This window comes from Hemicordylus capensis, chromosome 3 (genome assembly GCF_027244095.1).
Source record: "Hemicordylus capensis ecotype Gifberg chromosome 3, rHemCap1.1.pri, whole genome shotgun sequence".
NCBI classification, from domain to species: Eukaryota; Metazoa; Chordata; class Lepidosauria; order Squamata; family Cordylidae; genus Hemicordylus; species Hemicordylus capensis.
This window is the reverse complement of record NC_069659.1, coordinates 243,555,875-243,574,854: the sequence shown is the minus strand read 5'-3', so window position 1 is coordinate 243,574,854 and position 18,980 is coordinate 243,555,875. Positions and strand designations below refer to the sequence as shown.

The 18,980-nt window shown below is 44.9% G+C and overlaps 1 protein-coding gene across 1 annotated transcript in view; it reads right to left on the bottom strand.

The window, feature by feature from the left end:
• Positions 1-10,284: 10,284 nt before the first annotated feature.
• The window catches only part of LOC128350823 (lysosomal acid lipase/cholesteryl ester hydrolase-like), a 32,130-nt gene continuing 23,434 nt past the window's right edge, over positions 10,285-18,980 (bottom strand). Inside the window, exons 6-9 of the mRNA XM_053309593.1 lie at positions 17,439-17,585; positions 15,639-15,710; positions 13,983-14,045; positions 10,285-10,723 (exon numbers count right to left, since the gene is read on the bottom strand). Of these exons, the coding sequence (XP_053165568.1) occupies positions 10,490-10,723; positions 13,983-14,045; positions 15,639-15,710; positions 17,439-17,585 (516 nt within the window). The 3' untranslated portion in view covers positions 10,285-10,489. The remainder of the gene's footprint in view (positions 10,724-13,982; positions 14,046-15,638; positions 15,711-17,438; positions 17,586-18,980) is intronic.

The following is an 18,980-nucleotide window of genomic DNA, read 5'->3' as shown; positions in this document are numbered from 1 at the left end:
TTACAGGACAATAATGTTTACCGGACAATAATGTGGGCAGTTTACAGGACAAAATGCAAGTTCTGTGGGCAGTTTACAGGACAATAAAAACAACCAATAAAAAGATTAACATATTTCAACAATGTGGCCCTGGTTACTACTAGGCCATGCAGTGGACCTGGCTGCAATTCCCTCTCTACGTAGGAGGCAGACCTCAAAGGTCTAGGGCTCATGTTGCCGAATGGCTGGATGATGGCTCATGACTTGATTGAAATTGAGGTTAGCCATGTGATGTGCTAGGGTATTTGTGAGAGCCCATGTAGACTATACAGTATTGGGTAGGAGGTATGTCACTAAAGCCTTGTATGGCCCTCTCGGTTGCTACCTCATATGGGATTGTTGTGCCAGGGAGTGGAGATCTGAGGGAAAGTATATTTTGTGTTAGGGGTAGTACGATGTACTACCAATTTTGTGTTTGGACCATGATTGGAGGAGGCATTGTTAATTAGGCCATGTTCACATTGTATATTGTTAACTGTGAGGCATCCGGGAGGGTGAACAGGGCCAGAAGGGCTGTCAATGTAAACTTCCTCTCCCGCTAGCTGGAGATAGATGGGGCTATCATTAGGGACTTAGCTCATAGGTGGCATCTATTCAGGTGGTCTCTCTGAACCGGCACAACACTACCACAAGAGATCCAGAGCCAGGAGGATGAAGGAATCAGCCTCCAAAGGAGGTATGACTCTAGGCTCCATGCAGCCACCCTATGGGAGGCTAGGGTGGGGCCTTGGGAGGGGCTAGGGTGGGGCCTATGGGAGGGGCCTTGGGAGAGGCAAGGCTATCAGTGCTTGTGGTGGTAGGCCTTATTAAGATTCAAATTAGATGCATGAGAGCAGCGAAGATAGTATGAATGTGTTCCCCAATAATGAGACGTTTAAGGTAGAGTAGGAGTACAGCAGAGGATCCTAAATCTCATGAGAGGGCATGTTAGTCCCTTGCTAACTTGGCAAAGAGGCACCTTTTAATGTGGTGATTCTCTTTATTTAGCAGGGGGAGAGTAACTGGCCCTGTCCACCACCAGCACAGTACTTCCAGTGACTGTTGCTGGTGTCTATCTTATGATTCTTTTTAGAATGTGAGCCCTTTATGTCCTTTAGGGAAAAGGAGCTGGACTAGATGGGCCATGGGCCTGATCTAGCATGGCTATTCCTCTGCTGTTACAGAAGTGACAGTCACAGACCTTGTTGTGCACCGCCCAGAGCCATGGAAGGGGTGGTATGGAAATGCAACAAATAAATAATAAAATAATCAATAATACTGTGGTCTCCCATTCAAATGCAAGCAGGGCTGATCCCTGATCACCCTCGCTCACCCCAATGTAACCAGTTTTTCTGGTCATAGGGGCCTGTAATGTAATAAATTTGCTAGTGTCCCATACAAAGTGTGGCGTAAACACATATCATGGTAGCAGCAGTGGCATGGACATGGTTATAAGGCTGTGACTCAGCCTCTAAGGGAGGAAACTTCTGCAGAAACAAGGGATGCCATATAGATGGCCCAAGGAGCATTTTTCCTCCCTCCATTCGCTCTTTACACCCTAGAGGTTCCAAGGAAGGAAAGGAGTATTTGTCACTATGACCCCTAGAGGGCTATGCATGATTGTACCCTCACAAAATGGGCTCTTTGGCAAAGCTGCAGGGAGGGCCCTCCCAGGTTTGCTAGGACGAGCTGCCTATAAGGCAGCCAACCAAGCATAGTGCAAACAGCTCTTGTGGCAAGGGTTAAAAACTCCAACAAGGTGAGGAGTTAGGCCGAGGGGAGGGGAGAGGGGGCCACTGCCTAGGCAGGTCTGTGGCCATAGGGAAGGTGCCTGATGGCCCTGATCTTATTTATTTACTTATTTATTTTTACATTTTTTATCCTGATCTTCCTCCAAGGAGCCCAGAGTGGTGAACTACATACTATAGTTTCTCCTCACAACAACTCTATGAAGTAGGTTAAGCTGAGAGAGAAGTGACTGGCCCAGAGTCACCCAGCAAGTATCATGGCTGAATGGGGATTTGAACTCAGATCTCCCTGGTCCTAGACCAGCCGGAGGGGACCCACCTTTGAGCTGCCCTCCCCATGGAAAGAGCTCATGGTTTTCGCTTTGTCTAGTTCCCTCAGCGCGTTGTTTTAGGTCTTCCTCCCAGTGCTGTTGCTTTTGGCAGACTTTTTATTGCAGGCTGCATTTTGTCTCCACAGAGTTGCTGCTGCAATGCCTCTTGCCACCACCTTCACACTCCCTTCCCTGAGGACTCCAACTGAGTTAGGGGGTGGATTAACCAGGGGGATTGCCACCACTGCCACCGCTCTGGTTTGGCTCTCCAGCAGGAAGAAGGGCTCTAAAACCTCTACCTGCCTTTTTTCCTCCCTGGGTGTCGCCTCACGCCGTGTCCCACAGCCCGAGGGTGGGAGACTGGCTGAAACCTCATCCTGCACCATGTATGTTGCCTTACACCGAGGCTTACGGCCTGGGGGCAGGAGATTGGCTGCAATTTCATCCTGCATTCTGCTGGATGGCTCTTTGGAAGCCGGCAAGGATGCAACTGGTGGTGGAGATCTGGGCACTCTCGTGTCCCTAGGGAACACACTCCTTTCTCCTTGCAGGAACGGGGATATTATAGACATTCCTGCATGCTCCATACAGTTAGAGAAGTAGGAGAGGGGAAGAGGAGAGAGGACTGAGGGATCAAAGCAGAGTAAAGGATAAACAGGAAGGCTTAATGGAAATTCAAGTATAGGAAAAGCAAGGGAAGATCAGAGAAAAAGAAAGTCTGCCTGGAGCAATGCAGAACTGTAAGAATTGGGCGGGGCCATCCCCCTCAGGCTCTAGAGACTTCTATCTTTCAGCTAATTAACATAGTCCTGCCCTGGAGCATGTGAGGAGGATAACCCATTGCCTTGATTGCAGCAACCGAGAAAGGAGAGGACATAGATCTTTCAACGGAGGAGTTGCAGATAAAGGAGTTCCACCATCATGAAGGATCTCTCATGTGAACACCAAAATACTCCTCCAAAAATAATTTGGTGGTGGCCAGCAGGAATTCCTCTCTGCAAAGGGAGGCAGTGGACTTACTTTCACTGTGGCCCTAAACCATTAGGGCTTTGAAGATAAATCCCAGTACCCCGAATCACAACCTAAACCAGCTTTCCTCAGTTTACTTTCTCCCTACCCTGATATTTCACCCACCACAATCCCCCCACCCCATTCTTCCACCCCAACCTACCCTATGGCGTGGGGAGCATACAGTGCACCAATCTTTCACGAACCACAGTCTTCCTCCCAGCATGTAAATCATGCCTCTCACAATCTGCCCTGATAGCCCTTCCCCTAACTTGAGCTCCCCTACTAACCATTCTGTACCCCAATCCATCCCCACCCCTGCATTCCACACTCTGATGTTCCTTGTAATGAACAGAGCATGCATTGTACTGATCTCCCACTCTGTACCCCATCTCTCCTCACTCTTCATTGTCCTGATGGGGCTTTTTGGGGGGTGGGAATGCTGGGCCCCAGTACAACCACTTATACGAGAGTGCATCAGTGTGGAAAAGCAGATCCATCTGTGAACTACTGAATTCCATTTATCATTGTCTAATCTCATAACAGCTTCTGGATGAAGCATCTTCTTTATATATAATTCTCTAAGACATACCCGTGGCTAATACCATGTGAGGTAGATCTTGAGAGAGTTTGGAGAGCTGCCGAATAGCCATGAGTGGGACTAAAGAAAATGACGGCACTGGTTGGCCGGCTGGGGGAAAAAATGGTGACAGGTGGGCAGGTGGAGGCTGGCCGCTAGAGAAAATGGTGACAGGTGGGCGGAAGGAGGCAGCAGCTGGGATGGCCAGCCTGCCATGGAGGAGAAGAGGTGGCCAGGCTGGCCTGCCACAGAGGGAGAACCAAATGGGGCTGAAGGGGGGGTAGAGGGAGAACTAGGGGCACAGATGCTCTGCGCCATGTCAGCTAGTATATTTGTTCATAAAACACATTCACTGATTTTTAAGAATAAATAATCATCAGTTTGTAACAAATAGGAAAATATACCTGTAACTAATGAGAACATTACATATTAGACCTGTGAACATTTGAAAAAGTCAGATCCGATCTGAATATTACTTGATCTGATTCAGACATTGGAATCAGATTCTTTGCCCCCTGGACATGTTGGAAATCGTATTAGGGGTTGATTAGGGATGTGAACAAAACTAGTTTTGCCAGGTCAGTTTGAATACAGAGTGGATTTGAGCTGACCTGGCCTGGTTCAGTTTTGTTCTCAGTCAAACCAGACCTGGTTCAAGTTTGAACTGAGTTGGTTCAAGCCAGCTCAGAACTCTACTGTGGGGGATCCAGTGATGATTAAGGTTAAGGCTTTTTACTAGGGTTACCAGTAAAGGGGCAGGAAGGCTTGCCTAAGGGTAGCGTGGGTGGGAGAGGAGTAAGTAACATCTTACAAATGGTGCCAAGTGGCCGCAGGGGGACAGTGGCTGTGAGAGTTAGGGTGGCGATTCACCCCTACCCCTGCCAGCCTCCCACAGAGTAGGCAGGGCAGCAGCGGCCTGTTTCAGAACTTGTTTGGCCTGGTTCAGGCCTCCCAGCCTGTGTGCAGGACATTTTATTGACATTCTCCCATGTGCAGAGGCCACGCAAATTGCATGGTCATGCAAATGGCCTCTGTGCAAGGATAGGCAATAAAATGGCCTCCATGGAAGGCCAGAGGTCCTGCTTACTCTGGGGGAGAGCTGAAGATGCCCCTGCCACTCTCCCTCACAGCCAGTGCCACAAGTTGTAAGTAGTTACTTACTACCTACCCACTCTACCCTTTAGGGGGGTGTATGGAACTGGCTGGCCTGGTTCAGTTCGAGTCCGGACCTGAACCAGGCCAGTTCAGTCTAGAACACCCTCCAACCCCCCCCCCCCCGATCAGTGTGGTCCGGGGTTGGGTCGCAAACATTTTTAAATTTTCTTTTACTTATCTCCTTTGGGGAAGTTACTGGAGGTGGCAGTGGGGTCAACAGAGGTTCCCCCTACCCCCACCGGCCTCCCTTTTTGCTGCCATTGGCCACTCAGCTGGCTCTTTGGCACATTTGGGCCTTCACCCTAAGTATGGTGGCCATTTTGGAGGCAGCACCATCTGCACGATTGGCCTCTAAGTGACCCAGGCCATGCAGAGGTCAATTGCACAGGTGCGGCGGCCTCCAAAATGGCCATCATGCCAAGGGTGAAGGCCTGAACCTGCTGAAGAACCAGCTGAACGGCTGATGGCAGCAAAAAGGGAGGTTGGTGGGGGGAGGGGGAACCTCCATGGACCCCCCACTGACTCCAACAACAACTCAGAAGCGAGTAAGTTAATTTTTTTTAAAAAAAATCACGAACCTCCCCCCGAACAATGGGGGGGGGTGTTCGGTCCAGGGTCGGACCAAACAGGGGATGGTTCGGTTCGACCCTGAACTGGCAAACCAAACAGGTTCAACGTTGAACCTGTTTGTACATCCCTAGTATCCTTAGGCAACCCCCGCTGCCCCTTTACTGGCAAAGGGGAATCCTCACCAGATTCCCCTTTACCAGTAAAACCCTGAGCCAACTAGGTTCAGACTGAAACTGGTCTAGTTCGACCCCGAACACATGAAACCGAGCCAGCTCGATGTTGAGCCCCGTTCAAACGGAGCCATCTCACACACCCCTACCAAACATTCTGTGTCTTTGAAAAGCTTTCTGCTTCCATTATTCATGCCACAAGTCACGAACCACCTGCTCAACAACTGTGTAAGCTTGGGAGAGACCTCATTTAGGTCTCGCCACCCCACCCACCTTATAATGGGAATCTTTAGCCTTAACCAGGGAAGCACAGACTGATTCAATTGCTTCAGGAAAGGTGTCTTTAGATGACCTGTGTTCTGTATTATGAGCTTTCATGGGTTATAATAAATAAAAACATTAAAACATTTCTTTATTTATCATATTTATCATATTATTATACTGCCTGATATGTAAATCAATTTTCAATTCTCAAGTATCTTTAGCGATATACTTTAGCCTTTAATTCGCTAAAATATTTAGCATTTAGACAGTGTACTGAATTGTCACTATTCACAAAATATGTTTTACCTCTGAACAGAACATGGAGCCATTACTTAAGGAACAATTACAATCTAAATACATGTATAGTTCTAAGTCTCAGATTTCTGTTTATAATTGAACAAAAAAAATCCACCTATTGGAATCCTTTAAAGGGAGCTGAGCCCTTCTTTCCTCTTAGAAAGCAGTCTTGTTGCCCACCAAGGAACTGCTGAACCTCAGGCCTTTGAGGGTGTGTGAAATAGCATCAGTCACCCTACCCAGCTATATTGCTGAACCATAAGTGTGCTGCACTATATTGCTGAAGGATGTCTGAGGGAGGTCTAACTGGCCTGTTTCCCTGAACATTTCTAAAAATGAATCCAGATGAGGGCTTCTTCATCCCAGGTGCAGCATGCAAGCACTAAGCCTGGGCAGAAGAATTGTGTTGACTAAGCAGGAAGCATTAGCAATCACTGGTCACTCCTTCCTCATAAGACACAAAAAAAGATGGTTCTGAGAAAGCATCAAAGTTGGCCATCGTTTTCTTGAAAAGATGCAAGGCAACTGAGCTGCATTTAGTGAGGAATGTGGGGCTCAGGCCTGCTTCAACACTGGGGAATCATGACAGATGAGGAGTTAGGTGATGAAAAATTGAAGCACAGGTTGTCTATATTAGGAATCCAATCCCCTCCTCCCACAATGACACCTTACAGCTGAGAAGTCGCTTTGCTATCAAAATAATTTATGGGGAGCATTGAACACATGGGAAATGTCAAGGACTCTACTCTTGTGATTCTACTCTAAAGCCTTCTTTGTGGTTGGAACATAAGCTCCCTCAATCTTGCTTCCAATAGTGTTGGTGATATCCATATAATGAGCACTGTCAGGAGAATAAAATTAAACACTAATTTTGGACAGATTAATGGTGGTGTTCTTAATTCAGAATAAATTATGTGTATGAATGCACAGCAGGGGGAATCATTCTTAAAATGGGAAACATCTTAACTAAACAAATACTATCTTGTCCCATAGGAGATTGCTCTCTCCCTAAGATCTTTCTGGGGAAGCCTCCTTGTGAATTCTACCTCCATTTGATGAGTGATTCACGAGTAAATGCAAAAGGGCTGTCATGCATAGATTGTCAAAATCCTCCCATTTGGCCCTGCATCAGGGCCGGCTCTTTTGATGAAGCAAGAGATGTGTTGCATCGGGGCAGGCACAGCTTGCTGGAAGGTGCAGAGCGCCACCCACTGGGCTGGGAAGGTGCCGCTGCCAATGGAACTTGAAGAAAAGCAACAACAGTCTCAGAGTGTGCTGTGCCCTCAGCCTGAGCTCCTACCCTCTCCTGTGTGTCCCGCAGCACCTGCCTGTCTCTTTCAGGGAATCTGCATACAAGTGGATTGCAATTTGCAAAGATAGACAGACTAAGCAGAGGTGGGGGGTGGACTCGGCTTCCCTTTGTTCTGCTTAGTCTGAGTCAACAAGTCATCAGGTCAAAACAAAGGGACTCTCTTTGTTTTGCAAAGGGACTCTCAAACAAACTTGACCAGAGCCACATAGAAAGAGGCTCTCCTCCTCCCCTTGCTTGCTCTCTGGGCTAGACTCTCTGTACATGCACATAGTCACTCCTCACCTCATGTGTGAGGCTCTTCAGAACAGAGTGAGGAGAAAGGAGACATGGGGAGCAAGACCACAGGCACAGTCTCATTTCAAAGAGGAAGCATCCTTTATCATTCCTATTTCAAAAACAGTAAGCAAAAATGGAGGGGTGCATATGGGGGATGTTTTGTGAAATGGGGAGATACCAGGCATGGAATCACTCTGTGTCTGTGATTCTGGGGATGGCAGAGTATTGAATGCAAAACATGCAGTGCCTGTAGAATCCAGGGCAAAAATGCAAAAATGCAGTATGTTTTAGTTGCTTAATGGAGTATAATGTTCAATTTAATTTTCAGTATGATTATTTTGAGTTAATTGAGTAGAATTTACAGGCATAGGTAGGGACTATTTTTAAAAGGGTGAAAATAAGGAGCAAGGACTACTTGAGTGTTTTGCCTGCTTAATCATGGATGTATGCACAAAATTGAGATTAATTGGCACAAAGAAAAAAGCCTGTGTGTGATCTTGTGCAAGTTTCAATGATGAGATAGAGGGGAGTAAGAAGGAGGTTGTTCATGCTGGCCAGTGAATTGCTGTGAAATGAATACCTTACTTTTATGTTACACCTTAGTTTAAAGAATATCTCTCTCTCTCTCTCTCTCTCTCTCTCTCTCTCTCTCTCTCTCTCTCTCTCTCTCTCACACACACACACACACACACACACACACACACACACACCACACACACTCCTCATTCAGTTCTGGACATGTAAATGTAAAGTGTGCTATTGAGTTGGTGTCTACTCCTGGTGACCACAAAGCCATGTGGTTGTCTTTGGTAGAATACAGGAGGGGTTTACCATTGCCATCTCCCCGCGCAGTGTGAGATGATGCCTTTCAGCATCTTCCATGTAGCATGTGTATAAATGTGGTATAGTGGTTATAGTGGTTTACTTCTTGTAAAGTCAGAGCCAGAGGAGAGGGGCTGGAGGTGAGATATAATGTTTCTGTGTGCCACACTGTGCATGGCACATTATTTGTGTGTAGGAACATAGGAAGATAGGAAGCTGCCATATACTGAGTCAGACAATTGGTCTATCTAGCTCAGTATTGTCTTCACAGACTGGCAGCAGCTTCTCCAAGGTTGCAGGCAGGAATCTCTCTCAGCCCTGTAGTTTGTTGGTTCAATAAAAAAAATCTTGTCCTATTAAAAAAAAAAAATCTTGTCCTATCTTTGGAGAAGCCAGAGAGGGAACTTGAAACCTTCTGCTTTTCCCAGAGCAGCTTCATCCCCTGAGGGGAATCTCTTCCAGTGCTCGCACACCATGTGTCCCATTCATATCCAATCAGGGTGGAGCTCGCTTAGCTAAGGGGACAAGTCATGCTTGCCTCCTATTGTATCAGTTTGAATCTGTAACTGACATTTCCATCAGTTCCCCCTAATTGTCCTTTCAAGTGGCAATCACAGAAGCTGATGACAAAGCTGTGCTATCCCTTTAAATGCCACAGGCCTTGGATGGTTCTAAGCCAGGCCTGCCTTCTGACAGCTGGGATGGATTCTTCAGCCTTGAATTTTTCAAACAGGCTTGGCTGCTGTTCCCTGATGGCTTGCTTGAATTCTTGCAGTCCTCAATCTGGTCTTTCTTTATTTTATTTTATTTATTTATTTATTTATTAGATTTATATACCGCCCTTCCAAAATGGCTCAGGGCAGTTCACAACATGATAAACAATTAAAACAAATTAACTATTAAAACTGGGTAGCCGTTCCCCAGGTCATCAGTATCTAGCCAGCAATGACTCTCTTCCCTGGTAAACTGACTTCCTGAAAGGGAACAGGCACCGTAGCTCTTTGCCTACCCTTCCTCCTTCAGCTCTGACTACATCTTCAGCCTTCTTCCTAAGACTTCCGTCCCATGCAGTATCTTCCACCCAATCTGCCTGAAACCCACTAGGACCGGGGAGATCTGAGTTCAAATCCCCATTCAGCCATGAAACTAGCTGGGTGACTCTGGGCCAGTCACTTCTCTCTCAGCCTAACCTACTTCACAGGGTTGTTGTGAGGAGAAACCTAAGTATGTAGTACACCACTCTGGGCTCCTTGGACGAAGAGCGGGATATAAATGCAAAATAATAATAATAATAATAACAACAACAACAACAACACATAATTATATTATATACAATGTTATGTACATAATTACATAAAATCTTTGTGTATTAAATTTTGAATACACACTAATTGTATTTTGAATTTTTATTTTTCACGATAACTAAGGGCGCTCAACAGAGTGTTGCATCTGGGCGCCAGATCCCCTAGAGCCAGCCCTGCCCTGCATTCATTGCAATGTAGACACCACTGCTTCATTAGCATAAAACACTTGCTGACATTAGGCTGAAGAAAATATATTTATTGTGTTCCAACTACATCAATGCAAGTCTGACCACAGTGAAGCAAAGGATCCACCCAGAGATCTCCTGCCCCAAGCTTCCTATTCCCTTTCCCAACTGCTTCCACCTCTAGATGCTACATCTCTTCATTTAGTTCTTTCACTGGTGATACAAACACCTAAAGACTTTTCAAAAAATGAAACATCAACAGAAATAATAAAATGCAATGAACAGTCAGTAACACTCAGTTTGATCTAGGAAAAGTTAACTACTTATTAAATATTGTTGATTTCAGAAAGCCAAAAACACCTCAGTAGGGTACTAGGTAATTTGTTATCCACCTCAGGCTAGCCTAGGTTGTTGAGGAGGAAGAGACAAAAATACACTGAAATGAAATCTTCCATGGAAAAGCAATGCTTTATAGAGATCTCTCTATCATCTCAACAACTTTGTAGTACATGCGTTGTGGGGCATTCATACCCCCAACAAAATCCCAATGGGTCCAATCTGGAAAGTGGCAATAGTAAACTAAATTAGTAATACGAGAAATTAAATTTTCCATATTTTCTGGGTTGGCAATCATGTCCTTCCCACCAGACCATACTGCAGTTGGCACCATCATGTCTTCTACCTTATATGAAGGAGGAATGGACTAAAAAGAAAGTATGAGAAAAAATAATTATCTTTTTGTAGCAAGAAAATGTTATCAGTTGCAGAATCTTACCGTATAGGCAGGCTTGAGCTTAGTTCAGGCTTGTGTGGCTGATGGCCCTATGGTCCACCAGCATGATCTACCTGTTCTGGATGGGGTCACACTTCCCCAGAAAGAACAGGTACACAGTGTGGGGGTGCTTTTGGACACAAACCTCTCTCTAGTATCCCAGATTGAGGCAGTGGCCAGAAGTGCCTTCTATCGGCTTCTGTTGACACACCAGCTACATCTGTTTCTTGAGATAAATGACCTCAGAACAATAGTACATCTGTTGGTCACCTCCAGAATTGACTACTGCAATGCACTCTATGTGGGCCTGCCTTTCTACATAGTCCGGAAACTGCAGTTAGTCCAGAATGCGGCAGCCAGGTTAGTCTCTGGGTCATCTTGGAGAAACCATATCACTCCTATCTTAAAAGATCTACACTGGCTAATGATAAGTTTCCGGGTCTTGTTTATACAAGGTCTTGGTTATTACCTATAAAGCCCTAAACAGGTCCTGCTATCTAAGAGAACATCTTCTTCACTATGAGTGCCACTTCCCATTGAGATCATCAGGAGAGGTTCGTTTGCAGTTGCCACTGGCTTGTCTGTTGGCTACTTGGGGATGGGCCTTCTCCGTTGCTGCCCCGAGGTGTTAGAACGTGCTCCCTGCTGAAATAAGAGCCTCCCCATCTCTTACAACCTTTTAAAAGGCAGTCAAGACACATTTGTTCACCCAGGTTTTTAATTAGATAATGAGGCTATTCTCACATTTGGCTAAAATTGGGCTGGGTGAGCCTAGCCCAGTTTTAGCAGACTGTGAGGAACACTGAGCTCGCAGGCAAGCCCAGTTGCCTCACAATGGGTTACCCACTTAGGAAGCCCTCCCCTTAGCCCAGATTAGTGGAGCGAGTGCTCTACTAACCAGGGTTTCTGGATCGTGTGTTGCCGTGCCGCAACTCTGTGCCCTGGCAACTCATGAGGAGATCCCTGACCGGGAGGCTAAAAACTCTCTACGGCATGCTCTGCGCACTCACGCAGAGCATGCTGGAATTCCCGGGGGCTGCGTGGCCCACAAACTACCAAGCCCCTGCCGGCTCCTTGACGGAGCTGGCAGTCATGTGGGTGGCTGATCCGGCCACGCGGGGAGGGCTTCATGATCATCTGCGGGGAGAGCAAGCTTAGCCCGCTCCCCCTGCAAACCCCATCCAGGTTCTTCTCACTGATCGTGAGAAGAGCCTCACTGTTTTAAAAGTTTGATGGTTTTTAATAGTTTTAATGTTTTAAATTTTAAATTACTGTAATATTTTAACCTTTTTATTTGTTGTTTTATTGTTTTGTTGTAAAAGGCCCAGAGACTTGCGTTTTGGGCAGTATACAAATATGTTAAATAAATAAATAATAATAAAATGATAATAATGATGGTGTATAAATCAAGAAAGACTATTTGGTCTCTCAGATAGAAATCTTCATAGTTAAAGCATTCCTAATCTGTGTTAAAAGATCTTGACTCTGTATTTCTTCTTAAGAACAAAATTATGATCCCAGAAGAATGACAAAAGAAGCCCATAAAAAGGTGAAGATGATGACTGCTATCCCTTGTTGACTGTCTGTAGAAACTGATATCCAGGAAAACCTTGCCTCTCAATAAAGAAACCAGAGTTCAGCTTTTGTAACTTTGAATCTGTCTGTTCTTTTGAAGTCATCATGGGGCTGGAGCACATACTACATTTGCCACAAGTCTTACTGCAGCATTTCAATGAGGTGAAGGCTGAAGCTACTTGTCTCACCTCCTAGCTGAAGGAATCCAAAAAGAGTGTCCAGTCATCGAGCCACCAGTGAAGAATGTAGGGATGTGCACAAAACCACCTGGCCCAGTTTGGTTTGAGTTCGAACCAAACTTGAATTGCACTGGGCCAGTTTGGTTTTGGCCCCCTTTGGACCACCCCCCCCCACCGCCTTTGGTTCAGTTCGAGGGGGAGTTGACAAACTTTTTTTTTATTCTCTTCTTTTTTCTTTTAACCTACCCCATGTGGGGGGCTTCTTCGAGGTGGTGGGGGAGGGGGGGTCCACAGACATTCCTGCTCCCATCAGCCTTCCTTTTCCTAAGAATCACTCAGTTAGAGAATCTTCAGCCCTTTCCGGGCCTATTCCCTGGTGCAGTGGCCATTTTGGAGGCTGCCGTGCCAGCACAGTGGGACCCTGCATGGCTTGGTCCAAGGCCATGTACACAGTATTCCAGGTGTGGCCACACCATAGTTTTGTATAAGGGCATTATAATATTAGCAGGTTTATTTTCAACCCCCTTCCTAATGATCTCTAGCAGGGAATTGGCCTTTTTCATAGCTGCCCCACATTGAGTCAACACGTGAGCTGTCCACACAACCCCAAGATCCCTCTCCTGGTCAGTCACTGACAGCTCAAATCCCATCAGTGTATACATGAAGTTGGGGTTTTTTGTCCCAATAGGCATCACTTTACACTTGCCAATACTGAACCGCATTTGCCATTTTGTCACCCACTCACCGAGTTTAGAGAGATCATTTTGGAGCTCCTCACAATCTGCTTTGGATTTCAGTACCCTAAATAGTTTGATGTCATCTGAAAATTTGGCCATCTCACTGCTTACCCCAACTTCTAGATCATTTATGAGTAAATTAAAAGGCCAACTGGTCCAAGTATAGATCCTGGGGGACGCCACTTCTTACTTCCCTCCATTGTGAAAACTCTCCATTTATACCTACCCTCTGTTTCCTGTCCTTCAACGAGTTACCAATCCACACATGTACTTGTCCCCTTATCCCATGACTGCTAAATTTTTTCAAGAATCTTTGATGAGGAACTTTGTCAAATTTTTTTTTGCAAGTCCAGGTATACTATGTCAACCGGATCACCTTTTTCCACACACCTGTTGATACTCTCAAAGAACTCCAAAAGTTTTGTGAGGCAAGATTTACCATTGCAAAAACCATGCTGGTTCTCCCCCAGCAGGGCCTGTACTTCTATGTGCTTTACAATTTGATCCTTGAGAATGCTTTCTCTGAATCACAATCCTGATTCTCCCCACTCCTTCTTTAGCCCAGGACAGACTGATCAATTTGCAGCCCAACAAACTACAAGTACAGCCCATCGGTCATAAAGTGCTGCTAGTCAGGTGATTGTGCTCATCCTCACTGCTAACAGCTATGTATTGTGACCTGCAGGGTGATACACTTACCTGGTTATATCTGACCTGATTCTCACTTCCATAGTCAAAATATCTGAATCCTGATTCTCCTGTCTGTCAAATGAATTGGAAAAGCACAGCATTAGACATCATATGAAACATATTCATTTTTACTGTGAAGACTTTGCAATGTTAGGATTATCACAGGAGTCCAACTAAAGCAAATTGAAAATAATGGCACAGGGAACTATCTTATTCCTTTATCTTTGCAAACAGGTTAATTTTTTGTTGTTGTTGAGGAGCAGTATATTAATAATGATGATGATGAAAATTTAAGAAAAAAATTACTTATGTTTGTATTCAATGCCAAAGCTTAGATCCAAAGGTTTTAGGGCCAACCTAGACATTAGGCATGTGCCCAAACTGCAGTTCGAAGCATAGTTTGAACACTTGTAGGGAAATTTGAAAAGGAACTTTAAGACAAAGGAGAGCAGGTCCTTACCTCTGCCATTCCATTCAGCTTCCTGCTGGGCGGCATGCATCCCAGTAGCCCCTCACACAGCATTAGCAAACCATAGGCAGAGCACGTCCCAATAACACCCCGTGCCATGTCAGCACACACATGGTGCCCCCATGCATGCAAGTGCATCATTTCGATGGTCACATAGTGTTGTTCACTGATTAAAAGCTGTCTGCTTTGTCTTCACAATCTAGCTTTAACCATAGCTGTTTAGGCAGCTCGTATGAAGACATAACTGAAATCATGTTTTCATTACACCAGGAGTTACTGCATAGCTGCAGCTTGGGAAAGAAGAAAGGCTCTGAGTCCTCTGGGGCCCTTCAAAACCTCTAGGGGTCCTAGTAACCCTGCTGGGAACCCTTGCACTACAACTAGAAATATCAGTGAATGTTTCCAAGGTTGAGCTTGAAAATATTGCTTAGGGTTTGTGAAAGACTGCTCGATAGGAGAGGCAAACTCCAGAAAAAAGATAGGAGAGATCTTTTTTCCAGATCTCTAAAGTTCTTGTCTGAACCCAAGCTAGGAAAAATTTACCATTACCTCTGCCCTTCCACATGTACCTCCCTATTAACTAAATACTTTCATCATGAACCTCCCTAAAATAAACTTCCTCCTGCCATTTACTGATCAGTCTGGCAGTGGAAGCAGCTATGGTGGTGCATGGAGATTCAAGAAAAGATGGTTTTTTGCCTTTCCTTTCACCTCATCATACCTTTGTTCATACTATGCTGATCTGCAGTGCATCAGGGAGAAGAAGGGGAAGCAAAAAGCTTCACCACGTTGTACCGTTGCTTTCCTCCTAGTACTCTATTCTGCAGCATGCCAGGGCCTCCTCTCCATTCCCTGCACACCACTACTGGACTAGTGTTCTCTCTAACAGGTATTCCCAGATGCTGTTGACTACAACTCCCATAATCCCCAAGCACAAGCCATTGCAGCTGGGGATTCTGGGAATTGTAGTCAACAATATTTGGTAATCCCTGTTAGAGGGAACACTGTACTGGACCAGTAAGTTATGACACAGAGTACATTATGGTGTGTTTAGTGGGAGCGATGGCTGGTGAGGGCAGCCCCTCCACAGATTCCTGGGATCCTTGTTGGAAGCAATAACCATTAGTAATATAGTTATGTTCATAGAGCATATCTATATTACTATCAAAAATGTTTTAAAATGTAAAAACCTCTACCTGTCTCCAGTGAAGTAAGTTTTTAATTGATGTTGTATCTGGAAAGCAAGATGTAAGCACTTCTGCTTGGCTCTGTAGGGAAAGAGTGAAAAGTCTTTTAAAAATAAACGTGGATTGACTGAAAAATTAAGTACTCAGTTTGGTTTTTTTTAAATGGTTAAGGATGTGAGAGAAGAAGGTTTTTTAAAAAAAAGAAAATCCAACATTTTCCTCAATCCAGCAATTTGCCACACTCTGTTTATTCCTTGGCAGGGACCAACACCACTTGCCTTCTGTTTTCTAGTTCAAATCATATGTGGTTTAGTATCGAAATGGGGTTTTCATTTTAAAAGTGAAAATGTTTATGTGTGTACAGACACCTGTATGCACAAACAATATAATGTCTGAATAGAGCTACTGCACTGCCACAAAAGAAAAGAAAGCCTTTTAAAGGAGGAAACCATCAGGAATTTACATCCCTTTTCCTTCCCCAACCTTTATTCTTCCCATCAGCAGGGAAAACATTATAGGCCTCAAACCACACCACTACCAGTTGTACAAATTGGGATATGGGGGAGAAAACCCTTCATCCCTTTAAACTTGCCGGCAACAGTGTCTGCTAAGAGTACAGGGCAATGAATGCAAAGGTGCTTCAAGTTCTTGCTCACAACTGCTCTTCCTGCTGCCTAGGTTTGGGAGCGCTTTGTGCTTCCAATTGTCGGTTGTGTGGAAGCAAGCTAGGGGGAAAAGCTGGATAGAAATGATTGGGGCTATTCTCACAAGCAGCAAAAACCGGGCTAGGCTCTCCTAGCCCGATTTTTGCTGCTTGTGTCAACCACTGGGCTCACAGGCGAGGCCGGTGGCTTACAAGTGGCTAGCCCGCTTTTGTAGTCCTCCCCTAAGCCCAGGTTTGTGGAGCGAGTGCTCCGCAAACCTGGGCTTTCCAATCGTTAGTAACCACGGCTACTCATAAGTAGACCCCTGGAGGGGAGGCAAAAAGCTGCCTCCCGGCTCCGCGTGTCTCCCCAGTATGCCCTGAGCATTCACGCAGGGCATACTGGAGCTTTCGGGGGCCACGCACCCCCCAAGCTCCCCAGCCCCTGCCAGCTCCATCACAGAGCCGGCAGTCGTGTGGGTGGCCGATCCGGCCGCGCAGGGCTCTCTCCCTGCTCGTGTGCGGGGAGAGCAAGCTTAGCCCACTCTCCCTGCTCATCCTTCTAAGCCAGGACTCACTGATCGTGAGACCCGGTTCATTGTGTGGAAGCAAGGTAGGAGGACAACCTGATTAGCTTTTCTTACTACCTTGCTCCCACACAAGTTAACCCAAGTTTTCTTCTTACCTTGCTTCCACACAACCAAAAACTGGGAACACACATACAGCTCCCAAACCTGGGTAGAACACAGTTTTTGATTGTGTCATAAGGTAGGCTAAGGAGACTAAGGGAACAGCCCTCTCCCCTCTGTTTTGTATAACAGTAACATCTGAAGAAGAGGGGGCATGATGGTTGGCTACAAAATCATGGAACAGTAGCAGGCTACCAGCATTGTACCAGAGACTTAAATGTGGTGTTTACAGATTGCAATGACTGATGATCATTAGGAGGGCAACCAGGGCAATAGAGGTGGCACGGAGTAATTGCTTCAGTTAACCTCATGGGGAAGCCACTCCTGCTGCCTACACTGCTTTGGGGGCAGAAAGTTAGATTTGCTGCAGTTATCAGTGTTATCTGTGTTCGTTAGTAAAGTTGTGGCCCTATCGCCAACACAGAATTGTGTTGTTAACATATTTTGTTTTTCTCCAATGTAGGGTCAGCTACATACCATATTTATATTTCCTGCATTGAATCCACCCGCAAATAAAAGAGCAAAATTACATAATTTGTTCATGAAGCCATAGTTGCATAACTTGGTGAGAAACGTTTTTCCAGCTGGGTTTAACAAGGTAAAATCTTTTTTGCCAAATATGTCCTGTGGAAATAAAACAAATATTACTTAAACTGGACTTTAGAAAACTATTGTGAATCTACCTGTGTGTACCTTAGAGATTTCTCTATATCCTGTTGAAATTCATAGATCTGCAGAAGACAATGTTCTTATTGTCTTGTGCTCATTGTACACATGCTCAGGTGCACACTTGTGTGTGTGAATGACTGGACATACATTCACCTAAAAAGTGAAACTAGTTACAAGCCCCCCCCCCCAAATTGCAAGGTAGAGATAGAAGTGTAATGCTGCATGTGTGCTGAACATAACATGTACATGGGGCCAACCTCTTCAGTGTGCACTCTCAAAGTGACTAGAGGCTAACTGGGGGCTCATTAAATTCTAAGTATAAGCATTCTCCAGAAATCATGTGAACTATGTTATGTTCTTGCTGCATAACTCCCATTCACTTCAATGTGACCTGTGCTAGAAAACCTCCTGGTTAGGTTCATTGTGTATTCATTCGCATGTTATCCATGCAGTTTTACTTGTTTATTTTTCAGAGTTTCCAATGAATTCTGCCTAAAGAAGAATTTAGTCTTTGAAGCTCTGTCTCTGGCAAAAGATCTGAGGAATTTTAAAGAAAGCAAAATAAAATTTTCATAACAAATAGAGAAATGTCTTCTGAAAGTTCCACACATCTCTACCATTAATTCAAATAGAATCTTGTTTAATGGTTAGCAGAAAATGGAAGCACAATTTTACCATGGTCTCGGATAGCACCACTTGGGCCACTAATCTGCTCAGTTAGCAGCTCCATTTGAGGTGCTTGGGCCCTAAGCCAATGTCTATTGCCTCTAGCCTGATTCATAGTTATGTTCAATGCAAGTACAATCTGTATACAGGGTATTATGCATGTAGAGATCTCTACACACATATTATTAATCAGACATTTTGTTCAATACATGTACAGTAATACATTGTCTATCTGTACCCTGCATTTGAGGAGGCCTCAATTTCATACTCATCATTCATTCATTATGCAGGTACAGTCATTCACACAAACATGTGTGCATATGTACAGACATCTGTAGGGATGTTCAGTGTAATATCCAAGTAGTCCTTATGACAGGGCTGATAATAATAAGCAACACCAGCAAATATGTGATTAGATTCATCTACCTAGGAGCATAACATGTATACTCAATAACTCTGCTATTTTTTAAAATCACAAAAATACAACAGAACCCTGAGGAATTTCAATCGTAAGCTGGATTTGCTGGGGTCTATCTTGTGTTTCTTTTTAGATTGCGAGCCCTTTGGAGACAGGGATCCAACTTATTTATTTATTATTTCTCTGTGTAAACCGCCCTGAGCCATTTTTAGAAGGGCGGTATAGAAATCAAATGAATGAATGACTGAATGAATGAATGTGCTTAA